At 42.5% G+C, this 24,803-nt stretch overlaps 1 protein-coding gene across 2 annotated transcripts in view; it reads right to left on the reverse strand.

The window, feature by feature from the left end:
- Nucleotides 1-24,803, reverse strand: part of FAM149A (family with sequence similarity 149 member A) — a 120,343-nt gene that overhangs the window by 40,968 nt on the left and 54,572 nt on the right. For both annotated transcript variants that reach the window (XM_089669585.1, XM_089669584.1), the window contains exon 2: nucleotides 5,935-6,030. In XM_089669585.1, coding sequence (XP_089525711.1) covers nucleotides 5,935-6,030 — 96 coding nt within the window. The remainder of the gene's footprint in view (nucleotides 1-5,934; nucleotides 6,031-24,803) is intronic.

Here is a 24,803-nt window from a genome sequence, read left to right on the forward strand (position 1 = left end):
GCAGCTGCCCTTGCCTCTGTATTCTTGCTTCATTAATTTGTTAGCTGACCTGTAAAAAGCATGCAGCCAGTGAAGTCTAACTACATTAACTACATTGACCTGCACAAGTAGTGAAGAGTGATAAGGGTGAAAGCCCCAAAGCTTGAAAAAGGACTTTTGTCCAAAACTCATAGCAAAACTACAGAACAATGTTGGCTTTATCAGTTGGATTGCCAAGTTTATCCAGCTGGGGTCGATCCTCTTTATGTATACATGGTATATTCCTCTTGCACTCCATACTGAAATCAATTGTGTGATTCAAAGGGTGCTGCAAATGACTCTCAACTGGTCACAATGTACAGCATAGGTTAAATATGTCACCAGCACACCAACAAGCTTGTTTCAAAGTGCAAAGTTCTTTATTCTTGTATGACCACATTGAAAAGCAATGATTCTGGACAATGCTGGGACCCTTCCTCAGGTATGTATAAACTTCACAGTAGGCATCGAAGGAGCATGTTCTGAGCATTCAGCGGAGGGCCAGGATACTAATCGTGTAAGCTGCTTCCTGTTTATCTACAGTCACAAATGAGTTTTAGGACCCATTTACATAAGAAACTGTGTTTTTTTGCATGCGCAGTGACGTGCATTTGACATGCTTTGTTACACATTTTTTCCTGCATTTGTGGTGCATTTTTCCTAAGCTTTTATTTCCTTTGAGGTTACTCCTGTCTTTCTTTTTGAATGTACACTGCACTGTGTTTACATTCGTTTATGCGCATGTGCAGTGCAGCAAAATGCAGCTTGCTGTACATTTTTCCCTGCACTGCAATAGTGTGAACTATGCCTATAAGATAACCTGGATTGTGGACTGTCTATGCAGTTGGAGCAAAGTCAAAAATGCATCACACTTAAATCTGGTGTGAACAGGCCCTTAAAAATAATTAAGCAGTCCCGTATTTTTATCAAGACAGGTTAAAAGTGATTTATAAAATTCATACATTTACATCAGACCTGCAATTCATACATTTACATCAGACCTGCAAACATTTGTCTCAGAAACCCATTTAGAATAGAGAAAAGAATAAAAATAGAAGTGTGGGAATTAGAAAAAAATATACATACTCACCTACGGTAGATGGCTGCAGCATCGATCAAACGCTACACCTGTCCCTTGCTGGCTCTACACTGAGAACTGAGCGATCACTAAGTTCTGTAAAGGGCATGGGAGCGGTTGGTTCAGGCTCGCAGAAGTGCACTGAGAGGTTGACGGCTACCAGTACAGCCATCTAGGCAGATCCCGACATTATTGTCGGGATCCCTGCAGAGCTTGGACTGGCTCTGTGATGTCAGTTGACAACTGACTTTAGTCTGCTGTTGGCTGAATCTGGGTCACAGGATTGCAGAACTAAGTGCACTCCTGGGACCTACAGTAGAAGTATGACCAAAAAAGCTTTGGCCATACTTCTCCTTTAAATAAATACATAAATTTTCACCCTACTTTAATGGGATTGTTGATGAAAACACAGATTAATCACCCGATAAAATGTTAATTTCTCCAACCACGTCATTTTATACACTCTCTACAAATGCACTTTTCCATGTACCATGCGCTGCGTTCTGGTGTGAATGAGCCCTTAAACTGTTGTGCCAGTATTAATCATTTACTTTTTATGCAAATGAGAAAACACATTTAATATAAATGTTTGGAGATTAAAACAGGGAAGGATTTATATATACCTGAGATATTAGTAAGCAGAGATATTGTACTTATACCCCAGGGAGCACATCTGCCTGGTACAGTTATTGTATATTGTATAATGTAAAGTTCCTCAAACAATAAATCAGGTTATAAATAGGAGGCTTGGATACCATTTATACACAGCTGGGAGTACAGGCAAAAGGTACTAGGCTGATCTCCACCAGAGGCTACCCAGTAAACACTGATTTTAGAAACCGTTTCTTAGTTTCAAAAAGTTAAAAAAAAAAGCTTTTGCAATCCAGAGCACTAATAATAGGTTAATTTGGTTAGGGACAAAATGTGTGTGAATGACTGTTAAAGGGGCCTTGAATTGTATGTTTCTCTGGGGTTGAAGCTCAACTGAATTACAGAAAGTTTAAAAATGTATATTACACAAGATCTGTAAAAGAATTACTTCACCACAGTGTGGATTCACACATGTGCAGTGCAAGTTAAAGCTCTGTTTTCACAGCTAATTGACAAAGTAGTTGTTTAGCAGTTCAGGACAGGTTTAGATCAGGTTCAGGTCAGGTTTAGATCAGGCTCAGGACAGGTTTAGATCAGGTTCAAGTCAGGTTTAGATCAGGTTCAGGTCAGGTTTGGATCAGGTTCAGGTCAGGTTTAGATCAGGTTCAGGACAGGTTTAGATCAGGATAAGGTCAGGATTGTATCCCGCTCACAATTGAATGACATGTGCAATTCAGAAGCGTTCCCATAGAAGTCAATTATTATTATTATACAGGATTTATATAGCGCCAACAGTTTTCTCAGCACTTTACAATATAACAGGAGACAATACAGCAACAATACAGTTCAATACAAGAGGGTTAGGAGGGCCCTGCTCCTTGGAGCTTACAATCTAAGGCAATGAGCATGAATTCGCACCTGAGCCAGACCACACTGCTTAGAAAACGGACAGGACTCTTTTTCAATCCGCACTCTAGTTGTACCGCATATATGTGAACAGGGACAATAGAAAGCAATGCTATTTCACATGTCATGTGAACTGGATGTGGTTCAAAATGCATCCAACTTGCATATATGTGAACCAGCTCTAATGGCGTTTGTCACGGTGTGCCCCGTGCCCCCAACCCCCTGTGCCTGCTGTCCCTCTGCCTGTCCCTTCACCCTTCCCTCCCCACTTGCAGATTCCTCACATCCTATCACAGCCTACTTCAAAGGCTGTGCAGGATGGGAGGAAGCGGCCCCTGTGGTGCGGGTCGCACCTCTCCCGGCAATGTTGCCAGAGAGTCTCGACCCCCCGCCAGGAGACCTCCGGCGCAGGCCGCCGGGATGTCTCAGCGCGCCCCCCCCCGGCGGGCGCAGCATGGGCACGAGGCTTGCAGCGCTCTGTGCCCGCCGGAGACAAAGGCCACGCTCACGGGAGCGCGGCCCGAGAGCACGGCCCGAGAGCACGGCACGTGTCAGGGGGGCGTGCCTCGCTGCCCGGCAACGTGGCGCTGGGCCGGATGTTGCCAGGGCAAGCGGGAAGTTCAGGACCCAGCCTCTGAGTTTGTCCCCCACTCGGGACAGGGTGCTGTGTGAGATCTGAGCTGAGGCCAGATCCCACAGCCAAGACCCTGCCAAGTCCCTGCAAGCCTGTTGGTCACTTGCACGAGAGAGAGAGAACAGCTGTGTGAGGTCTGAGCCGAGGCCAGACCCCACAGCCCAGACCCCACTGAGTGCTCTGCTGATCGCTGGGTCCCTAGAGGTTATTCCTGCCTGCTGCCGCTGTGTCCCTGGTGATCACTGGTTTTCCTTGGAAGGCTGAGTACCTTGAGGATCCCTGTCTGCTGATCGCTGGTTGTCCCTGGAAGGCTGAGTACCGTGAGGGTCTCTGTCTGCGGATTGCTGGTTGTCCCTGGAAGGCTGAGTACCGTGACAGTCCCTGTCTGCTGATCACTATGTCCCTGGGGAGCTGCCTGCTGCTGAGTGTCTGTAAGCCGCCTATCGTGAGTGTCCCTGGAAGCTGCCTGCTGCTGAGTGTCTGTAAGCCGCCTATCGTGAGTGTCCCTGGAAGCCACCTGCTGCTGAGTGTCTGCAAGCTGCCTACCATGAGTGACCCTGGAAGCCGCCTGCTGCTGAGTGTCTGCAAGCCACCTGCCATGAGTGTCCCTACAAACCGCATGTTGCGGAGTGCCCTGAACTGCCCCTATTATGTGCCCAGATTACCCTTACCTGAACTGCCCCTATTGTGTGCCCAAATTATTGCTGCCTGAACTGCCCCTATTGTGTGCCGGGATTAATACTTGCTCGGACTGCCTATTGCGTGTCTGGAGTATCGTAGTTACCTGGACTGCCCCCCTGAGTGCTCAGGCCATCACTACCCGAATCGCCCTATCGTGGGCTGGATTATAACTTTTTTGGGTACCCGGACGCTACCTTCATACCCTAACTGCGTGCTTGACATAGTTTAACCCCTTCACACCTAAGGGTAAAACAAATCTAAATGCCTAATCACAATTCTGCAACGTTGACATGTGATAGTAAAACCGTACATATCATCACAACTACTTTGTACATCCAGGTGGATTATACCTTGATTTTTTCAGGACAAATTGGGCTTTCATTTGGTGGAAAATGGTAATTGATATCTCCTGATTTTTTTCTTTATTATCAAAGGAAATCTGGCCCAAAGTAGTAAAAAAAAATAATTTTCTTTATTTAGCTGTGTGTTTCTTGTTACGACCATAACCTACCACCAAAGAACAACCCAAAATAAATTCTCCAGCTCTTGAAAATTGCAGAGATACCATACAGTATATGTGTATGTTATTTGTTGTTTGTACCTGTAGTACAGCCCAGAAACAATAGCGTGCATTTTGTGTTTGTCTTTTTTTTTTGTACCTAAAACACACTGACACTGACATTAGCACTAACTGACACTGATGCCAATTTTTTTTTTAAATCCTGACCTTTGACCCTGACCTTGACCCAAACACTAACGCTGGCACTGAACTAGATCAAACCTTGATCTAGGTATTTTTCCTTATTTTTTATTTTATTTTTTGATATTTATTTATTTGTCTTCTTTTTTTTTTTAACAAACATTTTTTTACTCTCTCTATGCCAGGAGTTAGAGAGATATAATGTATCTCTCTTCTCCATTCATAGAGAGAGAAAAAAAGAAGGGGGCTGGGCTGCACAGTGACTGATCACTGTGATTGCCAATCAGAGGCTATCACAGCGATCATGTGACCCTAAATCGGGAGTCCCGGGTCCCGATCGTTAGAACGGGATCCGGGGCTCCCAGTGACACCGGGGTCTCTGTGCTGGGAGCGCGCCGAGCAGTGCACTCCCAGCACAAAGACAGGTACGCAAATATGCTGCCCCATGGGAAAAAGCCCAGTTCCGTGAGGCCGCATATTTGTGTGACGTTGACGTCAAAGGGTTAATAAAGCTTTGTGTGTTTACCATCTTCTTTGTGTGTTCTGTCTTGCCTACGCTTCCGTCACAGCGTTAAATGCAACTGTTAGAGCATTTGAGCACAAATATGGTGGGTCACAATATACATAATATACATGTGGTTTAGTACACACTGTTCTGGGATTCAACATTTGAGATACATTGTATAAACAGTACTTTCTATTGGGAGCTTCATATTATGATATCACTAGAAAATAACATGTTGGCATTTAGTGGCCTCTGTGTCCAAAGCCAAATTTCTATTTCATTCTGAAAAAAGCGTGGAAGGGTTAGAACCTCTGTCAGGTTATTAATACTCTCTTCCTCTGGGGAGATTCACCCTCTCTCTCTGTTTGTCACCTAGATGGAAATTGAGGGAAAATGCAAAATTTTGAATTGTCACCTAAATAGGTGAGGGGGGGGGAGAACTTGTAAGGAGGAATTACGTCCAATGGATGCAGTTGCGTCACGGTGAAGAGGGATTTCAGTGTGAAGGAGGCAGCATATCCCAAACCAATCGTGGCATATCCTGTGGATCAGGAACCAGTACTTAGGCCCACGTGAAAGAGGAATAACAAAAACAGTTTTGGCTGCAAATATACTTGTCACTGAATAAATGTGTACTTGAGTGTTGGATAAAAAGGACCATTTTTGAGTACCGTATATTAAATACAGCTCTCTCTGGCACTTCCTGCTTGCCTTTGAAGGTAATCGCTTATTTCTCAGTGCATAGAGTACATACAAATACTTCTTTTTTTATGCTGAATTTGTTTGCTAGCATTCATCATTGACAGGTGTGCATACAGTACCATGTGTAGTTATGGATGGCTTCTTGCACAGGGAGTGTGAAGTGCACTGGCAGAGGGTCCGCCCGATGGTCTTTGCTTCCTCGAGACAATCCCTTCCTGGAAAACAACAAGAAATGTTTTAAATACAATCCAGTAATTACTTAATAGTGTAAAAAAAGATATGCATATCAGATATTCTGCCCAGTATGTATTCAAGTTGACCCCTGGACACAAATTCTTTCATTTAAATATATTCCTCAATAGCAGCAAAAGATATAATTCCACTTTGCGTACATCGAAGACCATGCAGATGCTTTTAAAAAAGACACATTGATAAGGCAAAACAGCATTCTTTACAAATGTGTTTAGTGCTTTGCTTGCTTTGGGACTCATAAGCAAGTGGATCCAATGAATGGCAAAAAGGAAAAGCCATGGGACTGGCAGTCATGAAGTGTTCCCTACTGCCTTATTCATGGAACACTAAGTGGTACACTATATAGCCATCAGCATTTTATGTATCACCTAAACGAAGCAGGCGCAGTGTGGACCACAAAGTGGTATTTCAGCTCTGCAGTATGAAAAGGCTCCTGAATGGAGTGACCATAACCTGGAAAACTGGAGCACTCAAAATCTGGTGCAGCTGTGCATGGTAGCCAATCAGCTTGTTCTATTAAGCGTTGGCATTAAAACGTGGAAGCCAATTGGTTTCTATGCAGAGCTGCACCAGATTTTGCACTCTCTAGCTTTAGTAACTAACCCCCCATGTCCCTGTGGAGTTAGGTTGGATCCTAGGCCAATGATATACATGCCAAATTGAGAGTAAACCCAACCCCATGTCAAGGGGCTCTAGGGCTACTTCAGGAGGGCAAGGTTTATTCTCAATGTGGGCAATGTCCATCACACAGCCTAGACCAGGACACAGGGAGACTCCACAGGAAGACAGGAATTGATTTAAAAAAAGAACCCATGTACTTTCAAACACTCAAAGACTGTTCAACTTTAAAACATCCCATCATGCTTCCTTCTAAGAAAAGGAAAAAGGTGCATCCTGGGAGCTCAAACTCCATCTTAAGAATCGAGGAAGAAGAAACCAGCCATCACGGACTAAATTTACATTCCCTACAGGCAGCATTGCTGGTAAGCATGGACATATTGCCATCTGCAGTCTAGCTATTTCATTGTGTTTTTGTATGTTTCATACATTGTATGTATTATAGGTATTTCTCACCTGTTCTTCCCATAGTTTCACCCACTTTGTTTTGTTAATAAATGTTCAAGATTACATTCAGTCTATCTTATTGCAGACTGAGGTTTATCAGCATGTTGAGTTACACACAGGGAAACGTGTAGCAAGGACAGAACACTATGTGATCTATCAACAACTGCACCTAAATCAAACAAATCCAAAATTGTAGCCACATAAAAACTGCATTGTAATATGCAGTTTCCAGCATAGAAAACCAATTAAGAATGAATGGCACCCACGTACATCTGCTAACAGCAGCATGCTTTTAATGAGGTGCCGGAAAGCATGAGATTACACGCAGTCCCATACCTATAGTGTGAACCTGGCCTAAATATCACATGCCTAACTTACAGCAATTAATGCATTAGGGTAGATTTGAAAGTTTTAGTAATGTACAACTTCAAGAAATATTAACTTATCATTTCTACTTCAAAATCACTCTTATCTCCCCCAAACTTTGTGGCCACAGATGGACCAGGGACTGACTGCTGAAAATGCACTGTGCCATTCACTATTTTTTCTAAACCACCATTAAAAAGGCACTATTCATGTAGGTTGGTTTGTTTGATTTTGGCAGCAGCATGTTAATTATTGAAGTACACAGCTGCTCCAGTATTTTTATTATGCCCAGTGTTCATTCTGGGAAACTGCTATTATTTGCACATAAATTGCAGAGCTGACCGCTGTGGCTCAATTATTAACAAAAAGCTTATCAATTTAGACAGGCTGTTCTAGGAAGCAATTATTAACTGTTCACACAGGTGTCCTTGAAAAGCCTAACAAAACAACTGTCCAAAGTCTTAAAGAGTCCTTGTCAAGCTAACATTAAACCACACTGAAGGAACCTGTAACTCTCCAGCTGTGTCCAAACTTGTCTGCTCTCTGTTTTCAGCTGCATCGCCAAGCTCATCTCAAAATATCATCCAAACCATCTAACTCCTTCCATGACCTAATGCTCTCTAAGCGCCCTCATTACCTCTTCCCATATGCTCACCTCCAGGATATCTCCTGGGCAACTCTCCCTTCCTTTGGGATTCCCTACTCCAATCTGTCCAGTTATTGCATACTCTGTCCTTTAGGTGATCCCTGAAAATGTAACTCTTCAGGGAAACCTATACCAACGCCACCAAAAAACTGAACTTAACTTTCTTCATCAGTTCATCCCTGTCAGGGCAGGGCTGTGGAACGGACAGGTAGGCCTAGTGGCAGGGTAACGCACTGGCTGACGACAACCACCACCAACAGACCGAAGTCCCTCAGGGCGCGGAGTCTAAGTCCCAGGCTGCCCTTCACCAGGGCCCCTGATGGTGGGGATGGACTTGACACAGCCAGGAACCAGGTCGCGGCCCCCGAGACACCCCGGCTGCCGCCAATGGCGTGTAGCTGGTGAGAATGACAATAGCGTAGTCAGGCAAGCTGGGTCAACAACAACGGGACAAAACAGTACAGAACAGTAGACAGAGAATCACAGGTCACGGGCCGGGTTCAGCAACGGAAGGTCAGATCGAAGGAAAACACAGAGAATGGTCTAGTCACAAGCCGAGTCAAATACCAGAAGAGTCACGAGCATATACACAGAGCTGTAGCAAGACAAAGACACAAGACACAAGTGCAAAGAGCATGTGCGGATCACAGGCTTATATGTACTCAGCCACACCCCTCTGGGGGATGGACCTCAGAGACCTGAAGGCATAAAAGCTTCCCACCATGCTCAGCATAAATCCAAGATGGATGCCAGCACATGGAGTAACATAACCTCTGGGAAAAGGTAGGACCTTGACAATCCCTCACAGTTATTACCTTTTGTATTATTTGCCCCTTTTATAATACAATCTTTCACAAGCATGATTCTCCTAAACCCCTGTATTGAACTGTATTGTCTTCCTTTACTTTGTAAAGCACTGTGAAAACTATTGGTTACAAAAGCAACTACCACATATGCATTGGATTGGCTCTGCAAATAGCAGATTGTACATGCAACATTTCTGATTTCTATGAAAAAGTTGTGCATTCATTTTACTGCTTATATATAGATTTTGATTGTTAGGACTTTCAGTTCCCAAGTTTTAACTAATGCGGTCCCTAAACTAAACGGACATGAGAAGAAATCCCACTAATAATGCACACAATCATTAGAATGGACAGCAATGGTAAAATTATTATTTGAACTGTTCAATTCAAATTTTCTGCAGGTAAAGGACTGCAACATACTTAGAAAAAAGACATGCCTGACATCTTACTAGATGTGTTGTGTAAGCTCCTGGCCCCAAATCTACGTATGGTATAATATGGAAATCCAGTGGGTTTCCAGGATGCTCAGAACACCTAAAAGAGGTACATGTGATGTAAATAAAATTAGCAATCTGTGTTAATGTATTAAAAAATGTTTTTTAATTTAGAATTGCATTATTTATGATTTGTTATTACAGTACATTTTTTATAGGAGATGTAATATTTGCTCATTTTACTGTATATACAGGCTTTGCTGGCTACTTTACAGAGCTATACCAATGGTTATGCATTAAGGTTCCTCTTCTCAATGTAAGTCTATGCTGAAAACAATGGAAAAATGTTTTAGTAGGGAGACAGCTTTCCTAATAGGACATATAGGAAAAAAGCTATGCTTGTACATGTTGCTGTGGTGTGCTGAACTGAAGAGGCCTACAAAACAGCTGATGTAGTAAAAGATAAAGTATTGGCATCTCTTAAAGTCCAGCTCTGGCCTCAATTTAGAATTTTGAAAAATGCCCCCCAGCCCGTGTGTTTAAAAAAATGTTTAAGCTGTCATATTAACCTTAATGTCCTACCAGCATCACTTGAACCTGAAAGACTGAGGACCCCTACTATGAATGCAGGGAGTCACAAGCCCACCATCTTAGGGGGCTTTACCACAGCACCCTTAATTCATAGGGAACTGTTACAGAGAATGGAGCTGACATCATCCCATCAGCATCAATCTTCATCAGCCTGAAAGGAGGTAAAGAGGACTATGTGGCTTCACATGATCGGCCTGAAGACTTTGGAAAACGGGAATATAAAAAAAATTGGATGATTGTACAGAATGGTTGAACCCCAGCACAAAAAGCAGATTTCTCCGAAGAGAATTATGCACTTGTCACTAGAACAGCTTTACCCATTGGATGATTTCCCCTTAAATTCTGCTCCTGTGACAACTGAAACATTTTGCACTTCTCTTTACATTCTGCATCACAAACAACAGTCACTAGGTCCAGTAATGAAGGGAAATCTCCCCAGCGAGGACAAAGATGATACTAAATACCGGACAAGGTTCTAACGAAGTATGACCTTGGGTTTGGTCTGAACCAGGGGCGGACTGACCATTTGGAAACTGCTCGAGGGCCCGGGGTCAGTAGGGGGCCCCATGAGATGCCCCTGGTACCTTTTTCATAGGCTTTTTTGAGTTTGGGCAAGGACACAGGGGTCCCATGATCCCCTATTGCCCAGGAGCCCCATGAGTTGTCAGTTCACCCCTGGTCTGAACCCATGTCCGTCAGAACCTAGAAGGAAGTATTCAGTGTCGTCTCAATCAGCTGCGGTTGAGGCATTCCCACCCTGCAGCTGCACATACACAAAAGGACAGGGCTGCTGTGGACATCATTGACCTAATATTGCCACAGGGCCATATTGGGTAAATGTGATTGACCCGCTTTGTCCATTGGGCCATATTAGGTGAATAATGTCACAAGCATTCCCACCCCTTTGTGAACATGCAACTGCAGAGTGGGAAATGCCTTGGTTCGCAGTAGAGTGGCCTGGCACGAATGGCTTCTTTCTGGGTTCGCCTGAATATGGGTTCATTCTGAATCCAAGCTCATCTGCAGTTCTAAGCCTTTAAAATTCTAACCAAAACAATAAAAAAAAACTGACTTTACATGATTTTAAGCATGGAGCAAAAGTTTAATTTCATAGACTTACTATTATAAAGGCCTCCTGTAATTTACGCATACTTGCAATTCTGCAATGTAAAAAAGTTGCTTTGGTCACTATGACCCTTTTTTCACTTATGTGTGCTTATGGATGGAATGACCACATCTATCAACAGGGACAGATAGCAGCATTCCTACAATGAAAACTCGACGTCTAAAAGCCAGTCTCAAATTTTGGTCGATGATACCATATACAAGTGACTCAGTACAATTTGATGTTGTAAGTACACTTACTAAATTAAATTGTATTGAGTCAGGTATGTATAATATGTCTCTCTCCATACACCTTCCATTTCATATTGTTCATAAGTATGCAATGAAATGAGCTAGTTCTCAGTGAAGTTACTTACAGAAAGAAAGAGGCGTTTTGTGTTGTGGCTGAACATCATTATTGCTTTCAGACTCTCTGAAAGCTTCAATAATAGATGAAGTTTATATTAAGCAATTAATTAAGAAAGAATGAACAACCTCAAACCATCAAAGGTGACAACTGAAAGGCCTTAAATTATCCAGATGTTCATGTTTGAGCGATACAATAAAAAGTCGTATTAAATAACACCTTGAGGATGAAATGCAATATTCCATAGTGATGTAAAATTCATGAGCACCTATGATAAGTATGTTGGTTAGTATAATCATTTAATTAGCTTTTAGTGTCACACCTTCTAGAGATCCTTTTAATTCGGGGTTAAATGTCCTGCTTCTACATGTATGCCTGTCCTAGTTAAATAACAGTTTAGGATATAAATAAACATACACAAGTAGGGGCAATTTCTCAGATCTATTATTAAAATCCTATTTTTGTTTTGGGTAGCAGATTGTGAGATTAATTATCCACTTGCTTCTACTATCTTCAAAGAGGGCATGCCAAACCCGAGCAGATCAAACATCAAAACAGAGTTGGGTTTTTCCTCTGTGCTAGTGACAATCCTGACATTAAGACAGTAGTTCAGGGGGAATTTCTGTAATGGGTGCTTAGGTAGATTTTATTGCTACAGTTGCAAGAAAAAGTATGTGAACCCCTTGGGATTACGTGGAGTTTTGCATTAATTGGGCATAAAATGTGCTCTGAACGTCATCTAAGTCACAACAATAGAAGAACACAGTCTGCTGAACATAATACTACACAAAAATTAGATGTTGCCATGGTTTAATTGCACATAACATGTAAACATTCACAGTGCAGGGAGGAAAAAGTATGTGAACCTTTGGACTTAATAACTGGTTGACCCTCCTTTGGCAGCAATAATCTCAACCAAACGTTTCCTGTAGTTGCAGATCAGACCTGCACAACGATCTGGAGTCATTTTGGACCACTCCTCTTCACAAAACTGTTTCAGTGTAGCAATATTCTTGGGATGTCTGGTGTGAATCGCTCTCTTAAGGTCATGCCACAGCATTTCAATCGGGTTGAGGTCAGGACTCTGACTGGGCCACTCCAGAAGGCGTATTCTGTGCTGTTGCAGCCATTGTTTTGTTGAATTACTTGTATGCTTTGGGTCATTGTCCTGTTGCATCACCCATCCTCTGCGGAGCTTCAGTTGGCGGACAGATGGTCGTACGTTTTCCTGCAAAATGTCCTGATAAACTCTGGAATTCATTTTCCCATCAATGACAACATTCCGTCCAGGCCCTGAGGCAGCAAAGCAGCCCCAAACCATGATGCTCCCTCCGCCATGTTTTACAGTGGGGATGAGGTTTTGCTGTTGGTGTGCTGTGCCTTTTTTTCTCCACACATAGTGTTGTGTGTTCTTCCCAAACAACTCAATCTTGGTTTCATCTGTCCACAGTATATTCTGCCAGTAGTGCTGTGGAACATCCAGGTGCTCTTTTGCAAACTTCAAACGTGCTGCAATATTCTTTGTGGACAGTGCTTCTTGAAACCAGTAAACCCAAAACAGGTGTGTGTTTTTTAAGGGCAGGACAGCTGTCAGCAACACATCCAATATCATCACACTGATTGGAGTCAAGGTTGGCTCACTCCTGGCTCCAATTAGCTCTGGGAGAAGTCATTAAGCTAGGGCCTCACATACTTTTTCCTCCCTGCACTGTGAATGTTTACATGTTATGTGCAATTAAACCATGGCAAAATCTAATGTTTGTGTAGTATTATGTTCAGCAGACTGTGTTCTTCTATTGTTGTGACTTAGATGATGTTCAGAGCACATTTTATGCCCAATTCATGCAAAACTCCATGTAATCCCAAGGGGTTCACATACTTTTTCTTGCAACTGTAGTTAAAGACATTTTCCCTTATTTCCTTTCCCAGCACAAGTTGTCACAGAGTCTTCAAGGTATTATCCCGGGCCTCATTCCCCTGTATAAACTCAACCTGATTTGTATGGATCAAATTTGGGGGAAGAGGCTGCAGACAAGAGGTAATCATCTTGGCATAGAGTATGACATCCACTCCGATCAAGGAGACAGAACCGTAGCTAGAACAAATGTTTAAAGAGATATGTGCTTCAAGGTTCTGAGCAGGGAAGGAAGTGTCAGCAGATGTTGAAGACTCTCAATAGAAAAGGAGCTAGAGTATCCCTGAACATCTTATAGAACTTGGGTGAAAAACCATCTGGGCCCAGGCATTTACCTGCAGGGGTAACCGTAATAGCAGCGAGTGGATCTTCCATGGAAAAGGGGTTATCCAGGAAGTCTCTAGTGTCTGCATCAAGCATCGGCAAAGCTGTATCATGAATGTAATCACACAAGTGATCATCAAAGGATGTTGCGCTATCGTCCTATGAATGAGGGGGTCATGCCCAAAATATGAATGCACCTACCAAATGACCACAAGGTCAGTGCCTGTGCTCAGTGTTTGCGGGTGCTGGAAGCAACAATCTCCGACCTCAAAGCCCAGCACAAAGGGCAGTAACTTCCATATGGTGCACCCATTGCCCAAGACTATGCATTAATCCCTATATATGCCAGGTCTACTGCTCATACTTTAGATGCACCAATCTCAGGATTTCAGTCTCAAGCCTAGTACACACGATCAGAAAATTGTACGAAAAATACCGCTTTTGAAGCGATCAAATGATAATCTGTACGTTAGTACACAGTTTTCGTCCAAAATTATTTCAAGGGACAAGCACAAAAAGTTTTCTCATACAATACCAGATCATACAATTTCCCTTTAATCAGCACAGTTTTCATCCGAAAATACAAATACATCACTTCTGGATGTTCTTTTTTGTCATACAAGAATTTTCATAACTTTAATAACCTTTTACTTTCGATATGAGACTAGTATGCAAAAAAACCCAAAAAAATGGACGATCATTCGTCCAATATTCTCACCGTGTGTATGGGGTTTTATGTACTATGCTCTTCCTTTTTCCAAATTGCAATCACACAATGGAAACCTGTAAATTATTTTCAAATGTCACTTTCTCTTCTGCTCTTTTTCACCAACTAGAAGCAGTATTCACAAGCTGGTCATGACCTTACAAATATATATATTTCAGCATTTTTGTAAACTGCTCTCCCAACTCTATTACTACAACTACTATCTTGACAAAATGCTATTATTATTTTGGGTAGGGAAACACACGTGACATTTTGGAGACAGATTCCATGAAGAAGTATAACTGCAGATATGAGGTAAGAATATCGGATGGGGATGTTGAATAGTAATGGAAATAGATATTTAGTGCCATTTTATACCTAATCTAACAGTTATTATTTACCCAAGGTACGTAAAGATAAAGAACCCTGTCACGAAGACCAGTAATAAGTGGAAGTTAATCAGTAAATGGTAGAATATATTGACTGTTTTTACAGCTTTTTGTGAAGAACACCTTCATTGTTACAGCCAATGTATTCTCGCTTCATGGTATGGTGTTTCCTTTACACAATATTAGACCTTGTAAATTTGCTTTAACTGACAAATATTTTTAGTTTGGAATCAATTTTATTTGCAAAAGAAGAAGAAAGTCATTAGAGCAAAGTTTACTCCTAGCATGGCCTAGCATGGAGCACAATCTGGCCACACCTACTGCCCATCATGGCTCAAGGGAATTCCAAGGTTCCAGATAACTGGGATTAAAAGGAATGGTACCGAGGGAATACTGACCCGCACTATGGATGCACTTAATGGCAACAAGCTCAGTGCTCAAGCTTAGAAAGGGTAGTGGTCTCTACATTCACTGGCCTCTTTATTAGGTACGCCTGGTCCATTGTTTGGTAACACAAATTGCTAAACAGCCAATCACATGACAGCAACTCAATGCATTTAGGCATCTACACACGGTGAAAACGACTTTTTGAAGTTCAAACTGAGTATCAGAATGGGGGAAAAAGGGGATTTAAGTGATTTTGAATGTTGCATGGTTGTTGGTGCAATACGGGCTGGCCCAAGTATTTAAAAAACTGCTGATTTACTTGTATCTTCACACACAACCATCTCTAGGGTTTACAGAGAATGGTCCGAAAAAGAGAAAATATTCAGTGAGCGGTAGTTGAGTGGACAAAAATGCCTTACTGATGTCACAGGTCAGAGGAGAATGTGCAGACTGGTTTGAGATGATAGAAAGGCGTTAGTAACTCACAATAATCACTTGTTACCAGGGTGGATAAAAATCAATGATTTTAAAAAAAAAATCAAAAAAATCTGATTTTTTTGATTTAAATCGGATTTTTTTTATTTAAATCGGATTTTTTTAAATAAAATGCTTTTTGAGGAAAATATATTACCATCCAAAGGTTATTCCATCATGAAATAAAGATTCGTTTTTTAATTATATAGAATAAGGCTGTATATGTTTAATTTTTTTGGTAAATAAATTCCATTAATCCATTCACAATGTCATGCTCTTCCAGAGGTTTTTGTAAGATTATTGGGCAGTTTCTCGGCCTACAAGATATTATCACAGATGCTTGGTTTACTTTTGCAGTTCTCAAAACTGAATTTGACTCAGCGGAGATCACATGCCTCTTCTTCACAGCAAAAATGTTATAACATGAACAAGTTAAGAAAAAGACCTTAATCCTAACTTCTACAAACCTATGAATACAGAATCAACCCCTTCAGTGCTACGTTTCAAGAAGTTCAGTGAATAGAATAGAAACAATATTTTTCTGATTGTTTGGAGTGGAATAGATCTGCACAAGAAGAAAGTGAAACTAAGTGTGAGGAGGAAGGGGCTGACAGTCTAAGTTTCTTAAAATATATATATTTTGTTTAGCCAAATTAGTTAACAAACATGGATGTTTGTTTAAGCAAATAACATATGCTGTAATGTTATTGTTTCAGTTGAATAAATCTATTTAAATTGTTATTATTAAGGTAATGATTATTTTTCTCCTTCCTAAGTACAACAGAAAAGTTTTCTAAATATGAATGATTAACCTATTAAACTGGGGATAAAAAAACTAATATGAAAAGTTGTTATTCCAAAAATCTTCATCTACTTGCATATTAAAGTTATACCAGCAAGAATTAGTCATTATGTAGAAAACTAGGATTTAAATCAAGCCTTACTGACTAGTGATGTAAATTGTGATTTAAATCGTGATTTAAATCAGTTTGATTTAAATCAAATCCACCCTGCTTGTTACAACCAAAGTATGCAGAATACCATCTCTGAATGCAATGGTGTATTTTGATTTTGTGCTGCCCTAGGCAAGACTAAAATCGGGCGCCCCCCATCTAAATGTGTCCCACCCCTTCCTGTTTAAGATCCATCCCATCATCTGTGAACTGTACCCCTTCCTCTTTAGGCACCACCTCTTCCTATTAGAACTCCACCTCAGGAATTGGTCAGAGACTGCGAGCATGATACAGGAGCTGGTCAGAGACTGTGGACATACTACAGTAGATGGTCAGCGACTGCGGACATGGTACAGGAGATGGTCAGAGACTGCAGACATGATACAAGAGATGGTCAGAGACTGCAGATATAGTACAGGAGACGGTCAGAGACTGCGAGCAGGATACAGGAGATGTCCAGAGACTACGGACATAGTAAAGGAGATGGTCAGACTGTGAACATACTACAGGAGATGGTCAGAGACTGCAGACAGGATACAGGAGATGGTCAGACACTGCGGATAGGATACAGGAGACAGTCAGAGACTGCAGAGAGGATACAGGGGATGGTCAGAGACTGCGAACATGCTACAGGAGACAGTCAGACTCAGACTGTGGACAGGATACGGTAAGAGAGGGTCAGAGACTGCGGACATGATACAGGAGACGGTCAGACTGCGGAAATACTACAGGAGATGTTCAGAGACTGCAGACATACTACAGGAGATGGTCAAAGACTGCAGACATACTACAGAAGAAGGTCAGAGACTGCGGACATACTACAGGAGAAAGTCAGAAACTGTGGACATACTACAGGAGAAGGTCAGAAACTGTGGACATACTACAGGAGAAGGTCAGAAACTGTGGACATACTACAGGAGATGGTCAGAGATTGCGAACAGGATACAAGAGACAGTCAGAGACTGTGAACAGGATAAAGGTGACGGTCAGAGGCTACGGACAGGATACAGTCAGAGACTGTAGACAGGAGACAGTGAGACTCAGACTACGAACAGGATACGGTCACAGACTGCTGACATACTACAGGAAATTGTCAGCCGAGCACAGACGAAGCCCAACCCCCACCCGAACACAGCCGAAGCCCGCCCCCCACCTGAACACAGCCGAGGCCTGCCCCCACACCTGAGCACAGCTAAACCCGCCCTTCCTGCCTAGCCGAGACCGCCTCCCAGCCCAAGCCCAGCTGAGACCGCCTCCCCACCCAAGTCCAGCTGAGACCACCCCTCCGCCTCTGGCTACTTCCAGCAGGATAATGCATCATGTCACAAAGCTCAAATCATCTTAAACTGGTTTCTTGAACACGACAATGAGTTCACTGTACTCCAATGGCCTCCACAGTCACCAGATCTCAATCCAATACAGCACCTTTAGGATGTGATGGATTGGGAGATTTGCATCATGGATGTGCAGCTGACAAATCTACAGCAATGAGATGCTATCATGTCAATATGGATCCAAATCTGAGGAATGTTTCCAACACCTTGTTGAATCGATGCCATGAAGAATTAAGGCAGTTCTGAAGGCAAAAGGGGGTCCAACCTGGTACTAGCAAGGTGTACCTAATAAAGTGGCCGATGAGTGTATATGCCATGGCTACTGCAGGCATTAATCTTAATATCCAATGGCCACATTATGCATGTACTAATCTTTATATGCCATGCCTAGGCTAAGAATGTGGTGTTGAAAGCAGCCAGAGTCTCTGATCTCAGAGCCAAGCATGGAGGGTAGTGATCTCCGGTATATGCTCCGGCTACTGTCCACACTGTGCATGCACTAATCTTTATGCCATACCCACACTATTGATGTACTAAACTTTGTATGCCATGCCCACACTATGGGTATACTAATCTTTGTAGGTCATCCCTATATTATAGATTCATTAATCTCTGTATGCCATGCCCACACTATAGATGTACTAATCTTTGTTTGCCATGCCCGTACTATAGATGTACTAATCTTTGTATGCCATGCCCATACTATGGATGTACGAATCTTTGTATGCCATGCCCACACTATAGATGTACTAATCTTTGTATGCCATGCCCACACTATAAATGTACTAATCTTTGTATGCCATGCCCACACTATAAATGTACTAATCTTTGTATGCCATGCCCACACTATAAATGTACTAATCTTTGTATGCCATGCCCACACTATAGATGTACTAATCTTTGTATGCCATGCCCACACTATAAATGTACTAATCTTTGTATGCCATGCCCGTACTATGGATGTACTAATCTTTGTATGCCATGCCCGTACTATGGATGTACTAATCTTTGTATGCCATGCCCGTACTATGGATGTACTAATCTTTGTATGCCATGCCCGCACTATTGATATTCTAATCTCTGTATGCCATGCCCACACTATGGATATACTAATCTAATCTTTGTATACCATGCCATACTATGGATGTACTAATCTTTATATGTCATTCCCGCACTATAGATGTAGTAAGCTTTGTATACCATACAGTACTATGGATGTGCTAATCTTTATATGTCATGCCTACACTATATATATATATATATATACACACACTAAACTTTGTCTACCATGCCATACTATGGTTGTACTAATCTTTGAACGCTATGCTCACACTATGGATGTAGTAATCTCTGTATACCCACAGTATGGATGTAGTATTCTTTGTATGCCCACAGTATAGATGTAGTATACTTTGTATGCCCACAGTATGGATGTAGTATTCTCTGTATGCCCACACTATGGATGTAGTATTCTCTGTATGCCCACAGTATGGATGTAGTATTCTCTGTATGCCCACAGTATGGATGTAGTATTCTCTGTATGCCCACACTATGGATGTAGTATTCTCTGTATGCCCACAGTATGGATGTAGTATTCTCTGTATGCCCACAGTATGGATGTAGTATTCTTTGTATGCCCACAGTATAGATGTAGTATACTTTGTATGCCCACAGTATGGATGTAGTATACTTTGTATGCCCACAGTAAGGATGTAGTATTCTTTGTATGCCCCACAGTATGAATGTATTATTCTTTGTATGCCCCACAGTATGGATGTAGTATTTTTTGTATGCCCACAGTATGGATGTAGTATTTTTTGTATGCCCACAGTATGGCTGTAGTATTCTTTGTATGCCCACACTATGGATGTAGTATTCTTTGTATGCCCACAGTATGGCTGTAGTATTCTTTGTATGCCCACAGTATGGATGTAGTATTCTCTGTATGCCCACAGTATGGATGTAGTATTCTCTGTATGCCCACACTATGGATGTAGTATTCTCTGTATGCCCACACTATGAATGTAGTATTCTCTGTATGCCCACAGTATGGATGCAGTATTCTCTGTATGCCCACAGTATGGATGTAGTATTCTCTGTATGCCCACAGTATGGATGCAGTATTCTCTGTATGCCCACAGTATGGATGTAGTATTCTCTGTATGCCCACAGTATGGATGCAGTATTCTCTGTATGCCCACAGTATGGATGCAGTATTCTCTGTATGCCCACAGTATGGATGTAGTATTCTCTGTATGCCCACACTATGGATGTAGTATTCTCTGTATGCCCACACTATGGATGTAGTATTCTCTGTATGCCCACACTATGGATGTAGTATTCTCTGTATGCCCACAGTATGGATGTAGTATTCTCTGTATGCCCACAGTATGGATGTAGTATTCTCTGTATGCCCACAGTATGGATGTAGTATTCTCTGTATGCCCACAGTATGGATGTAGTATTCTCTGTATGCCCACAGTATAGATGTAGTATTCTCTGTATGCCCACACTATGGATGTAGTATTCTCTGTATGCCCACAGTATGGATGTAGTATTCTCTGTATGCCCACACTATGGATGTAGTATTCTCTGTATGTCCACAGTATGGATGTAGTATTCTCTGTATGCCCACACTATGGATGTAGTATTCTCTGTATGCCCCACAGTATGGATGTAGTATTCTCTGTATGCCCACAGTATGGATGTAGTATTCTCTGTATGCCCACACTATGGATGTAGTATTCTCTGTATGCCCACAGTATGGATGTAGTATTCTCTGTATGCCCACACTATGGATGTAGTATTCTCTGTATGCCCACACTATGGATGTAGTATTCTCTGTATGCCCACAGTATGGATGTAGTATTCTCTGTATGCCCACACTATGGATGTAGTATTCTCTGTATGCCCACAGTATGGATGTAGTATTCTCTGTATGCCCACAGTATGGATGTAGTATTCTCTGTATGCCCACAGTATGGATGTAGTATTCTCTGTATGCCCACAGTATGGATGTAGTATTCTCTGTATGCCCACAGTATGGATGTAGTATTCTCTGTATGCCCACAGTATGGATGTAGTATTCTCTGTATGCCCACAGTATGGATGTAGTATTCTCTGTATGTCCACAGTATGGATGTAGTATTCTCTGTATGCCCACACTATGGATGTAGTATTCTCTGTATGCCCCACAGTATGGATGTAGTATTCTCTGTATGCCCACACTATGGATGTAGTATTCTCTGTATGCCCACAGTATGGATGTAGTATTCTCTGTATGCCCACACTATGGATGTAGTAATCTCTGTATGCCCACAGTATGGATGTAGTATTCTCTGTATGCCCACAGTATGGATGTAGTATTCTCTGTATGCCCACAGTATGGATGTAGTATTCTCTGTATGCCCACAGTATGGATGTAGTATTCTCTGTATGCCCACAGTATGGGTGTAGTATTCTCTGTATGCCCACAGTATGGGTGTAGTATTCTCTGTATGCCCACAGTATGGATGTAGTATTCTCTGTATGTCCACAGTATGGATGTAGTATTCTCTGTATGCCCACAGTATGGATGTAGTATTCTCTGTATGCCCACAGTATGGATGTAGTATTCTCTGTATGCCCACAGTATGGATGTAGTATTCTCTGTATGCCCACACTATGGATGTAGTAATCTCTGTATGCCCACAGTATGGATGTAGTATTCTCTGTATGCCCACAGTATGGATGTAGTATTCTCTGTATGCCCACAGTATGGATGTAGTATTCTCTGTATGCCCACACTATGGATGTAGTATTCTCTGTATGCCCACAGTATGGATGTAGTATTCTCTGTATGCCCACAGTATGGATGTAGTATTCTCTGTATGCCCACAGTATGGATGTAGTATTCTCTGTATGCCCCACAGTATGGATGTAGTATTCTCTGTATGCCCACAGTATGGATGTAGTATTCTCTGTATGCCCACAGTATGGATGTAGTATTCTCTGTATGCCCACAGTATGGATGTAGTATTCTCTGTATGCCCACAGTATGGATGTAGTATTCTCTGTATGCCCACAGTATGGATGTAGTATTCTCTGTATGCCCACACTATGGATGTAGTAATCTCTGTATGCCCACAGTATGGATGTAGTATTCTCTGTATGCCCACAGTATGGATGTAGTATTCTCTGTATGCCCACAGTATGGATGTAGTATTCTCTGTATGCCCACACTATGGATGTAGTATTCTCTGTATGCCCACAGTATGGATGTAGTATTCTCTGTATGCCCACAGTATGGATGTAGTATTCTCTGTATGCCCACAGTATGGATGTAGTATTCTCTGTATGCCCACAGTATGGATGTAGTATTCTCTGTATGCCCACAGTATGGATGTAGTATTCTCTGTATGCCCACAGTATGGATGCAGTATTCTCTGTATGCCCACACTATGGATGTAGTATTCTCTGTATGCCCACAGTATGGATGTAGTATTCTCTGTATGCCCCACAGTATGGATGTAGTATTCTCTGTATGCCCACACTATGGATGTAGTATTCTCTGTATGCCCACAGTATGGATGTAGTATTCTCTGTATGCCCACAGTATGGATGTAGTATTCTCTGTATGCCCACGCTATGGATGTAGTATTCTCTGTATGCCCACGCTATGGATGTAGTATTCTCTGTATGCCCACAGTATAGATGTAGTATTCTCTGTATGCCCACGCTATGGATGTAGTATTCTCTGTATGCCCACAGTATGGATGTAGTATTCTCTGTATGCCCACAGTATGGATGTAGTATTCTCTGTATGCCCACGCTATGGATGTAGTATTCTCTGTATGCCCACAGTATGGATGTAGTATTCTCTGTATGCCCACAGTATGGATGTAGTATTCTCTGTATGCCCACAGTATGGATGTAGTATTCTCTGTATGCCCACAGTATGGATGTAGTATTCTCTGTATGCCCACACTATGGATGTAGTATTCTCTGTATGCCCACAGTATGGATGTAGTATTCTCTGTATGCCCACAGTATGGATGTAGTATTCTCTGTATGCCCACAGTATGGATGTAGTATTCTCTGTATGCCCACAGTATGGATGTAGTATTCTCTGTATGCCCACACTATGGATGTAGTATTCTCTGTATGTCATGCCCTCACTATGGATGCTCTCATTGAGCACAATCTCAGTGGCCAGGCTGACAATGCATTGCTGGATGGAAGCAGCGACAGTGTCCGATCCCACAGACTGTGCCCACCCCATGGCCGCACTCACCCGATGACCACCAGCCCAGTGTCGGGGCTCAGATCGCGGGGTCTCCGCTGGATCCTCTGTGTTCGGGAGGAGGAGGAGTTGCGGGCGGCAGCTCTGGGCATTGAAGAGCCGGGTGACAGTCCGGGCACAGCGGTCAGGATCGCTCATCTCCTTCCCGTCTTCCGCTCTCCAGCCGGCGTGCCATGGGCGAGGAGTAGAGCGCAGTGACAGCTCTCCGGGACTGCAGGGGTTAATGGTGGCCGCATGCTGCGCCGCCCCTTGTAGAGCCGGGCGGTGGTGTGTAGTACGGATTGGAGGAGGGAGGGGACCCCGGTACCTGACATACTCCATGTGACTCCATCACCGCTAATCCCACCCAGTGCAGATGACACTCGGTGTGCTCGGAATCCTAAACCCTCCATTATAAGAGGGATCATAGGGATGAGCTATTCTAGGGGGGGATTTATTTGATGCAGTCACTAAAATAGCTCAGTGCCGGGATTATAGGGGGGCAACTGGCCAGAAGGGGCCCCATTATACGTCTTCATTTTGGGGGGAGCGCTGTATGCGCAAGCGTAGGGAAAAGCAGAAGCCATTGGCGCTTGGGCCCCATTCGCGTTCCCACTCACGTTTTCATGCATTAATGCACATGGCGCATAGGGGAGCCCATTCACTTGAATAAGCTGGCCTATGTGCGATAAAAGACCCAGAGAACTTCCTGTACTTTTTTGGAGCGGAATGCATTACTTTTTTTTTTCACGCTTTTTGGTGCATTTGCAACGCGCTGGTCACGCAATAATACCATCACTTGGGGTGCCATTAACATTTAATGACAACACCAGTGTGATGTGCGTTTCCGAAGCACACAGCAAAGCACGCATTATCTCTGCAGTTTGCCACGCAATCAAATACAAGGAGATGTGAACACCTGCACAAATGTATATTACTGCGTGCTTTCCCAAAAACGCACATCACACGTGCAGCGCCAGTATTTCTTAAAGACACCCAAGCACAGCTAGGAGACATGCATTCTTGACACACGGCAACAAAAAACATGGCAAAACACGTTACAAAAACAAGGCACAAGACTCACCGCCCTAAAAAAGCGCAGAAGGTACTTTAGCATGCCTATCATGTAGGGTAGCCTATTTAGGCCCCGTTTTGGTGTTCCTAAAAACAAGGAAAGCACACATTGCACTTGCTGTGCCATTCATTTTTAATGCAGCCAAACGCAGGTAGCTGTTGTGCATTCAGTTGCATGGCAAATACATGAAAAACACGCAAAAATAAAGATATAGCAAAATGCACTTAGCTCAGCGCCCAAAGAAGGTATATGAGCTACTCTGGCACTTTAGTCACATGAAGGGCAGTCCATTCGTGCTGTTGAGCAGCAAATGCGCCAAAAAAGGCAATACAAAAAAATGCAACATCACATTATACAGTTATAAATATAAAATTTAATTGAGCCTGATAAATCAATATATACAGTAAGTGACATTGGCGTTGGAGAATTCCAAACACCAATGTTAAGTACAGCTGCCCCTATAAAGTGGACCAACACTTACAGTGGGGTAAAAAAGTATTTAGTCAGCCACCAATTGTGCAAGTTCTCCCACTTAAAAAG

This window comes from Staurois parvus, unplaced genomic scaffold (assembly GCF_062004578.1).
Source record: "Staurois parvus isolate SC_StPar_1 unplaced genomic scaffold, SC_StPar_1.0 ptg000080l, whole genome shotgun sequence".
NCBI lineage: Eukaryota > Metazoa > Chordata > Amphibia > Anura > Ranidae > Staurois > Staurois parvus.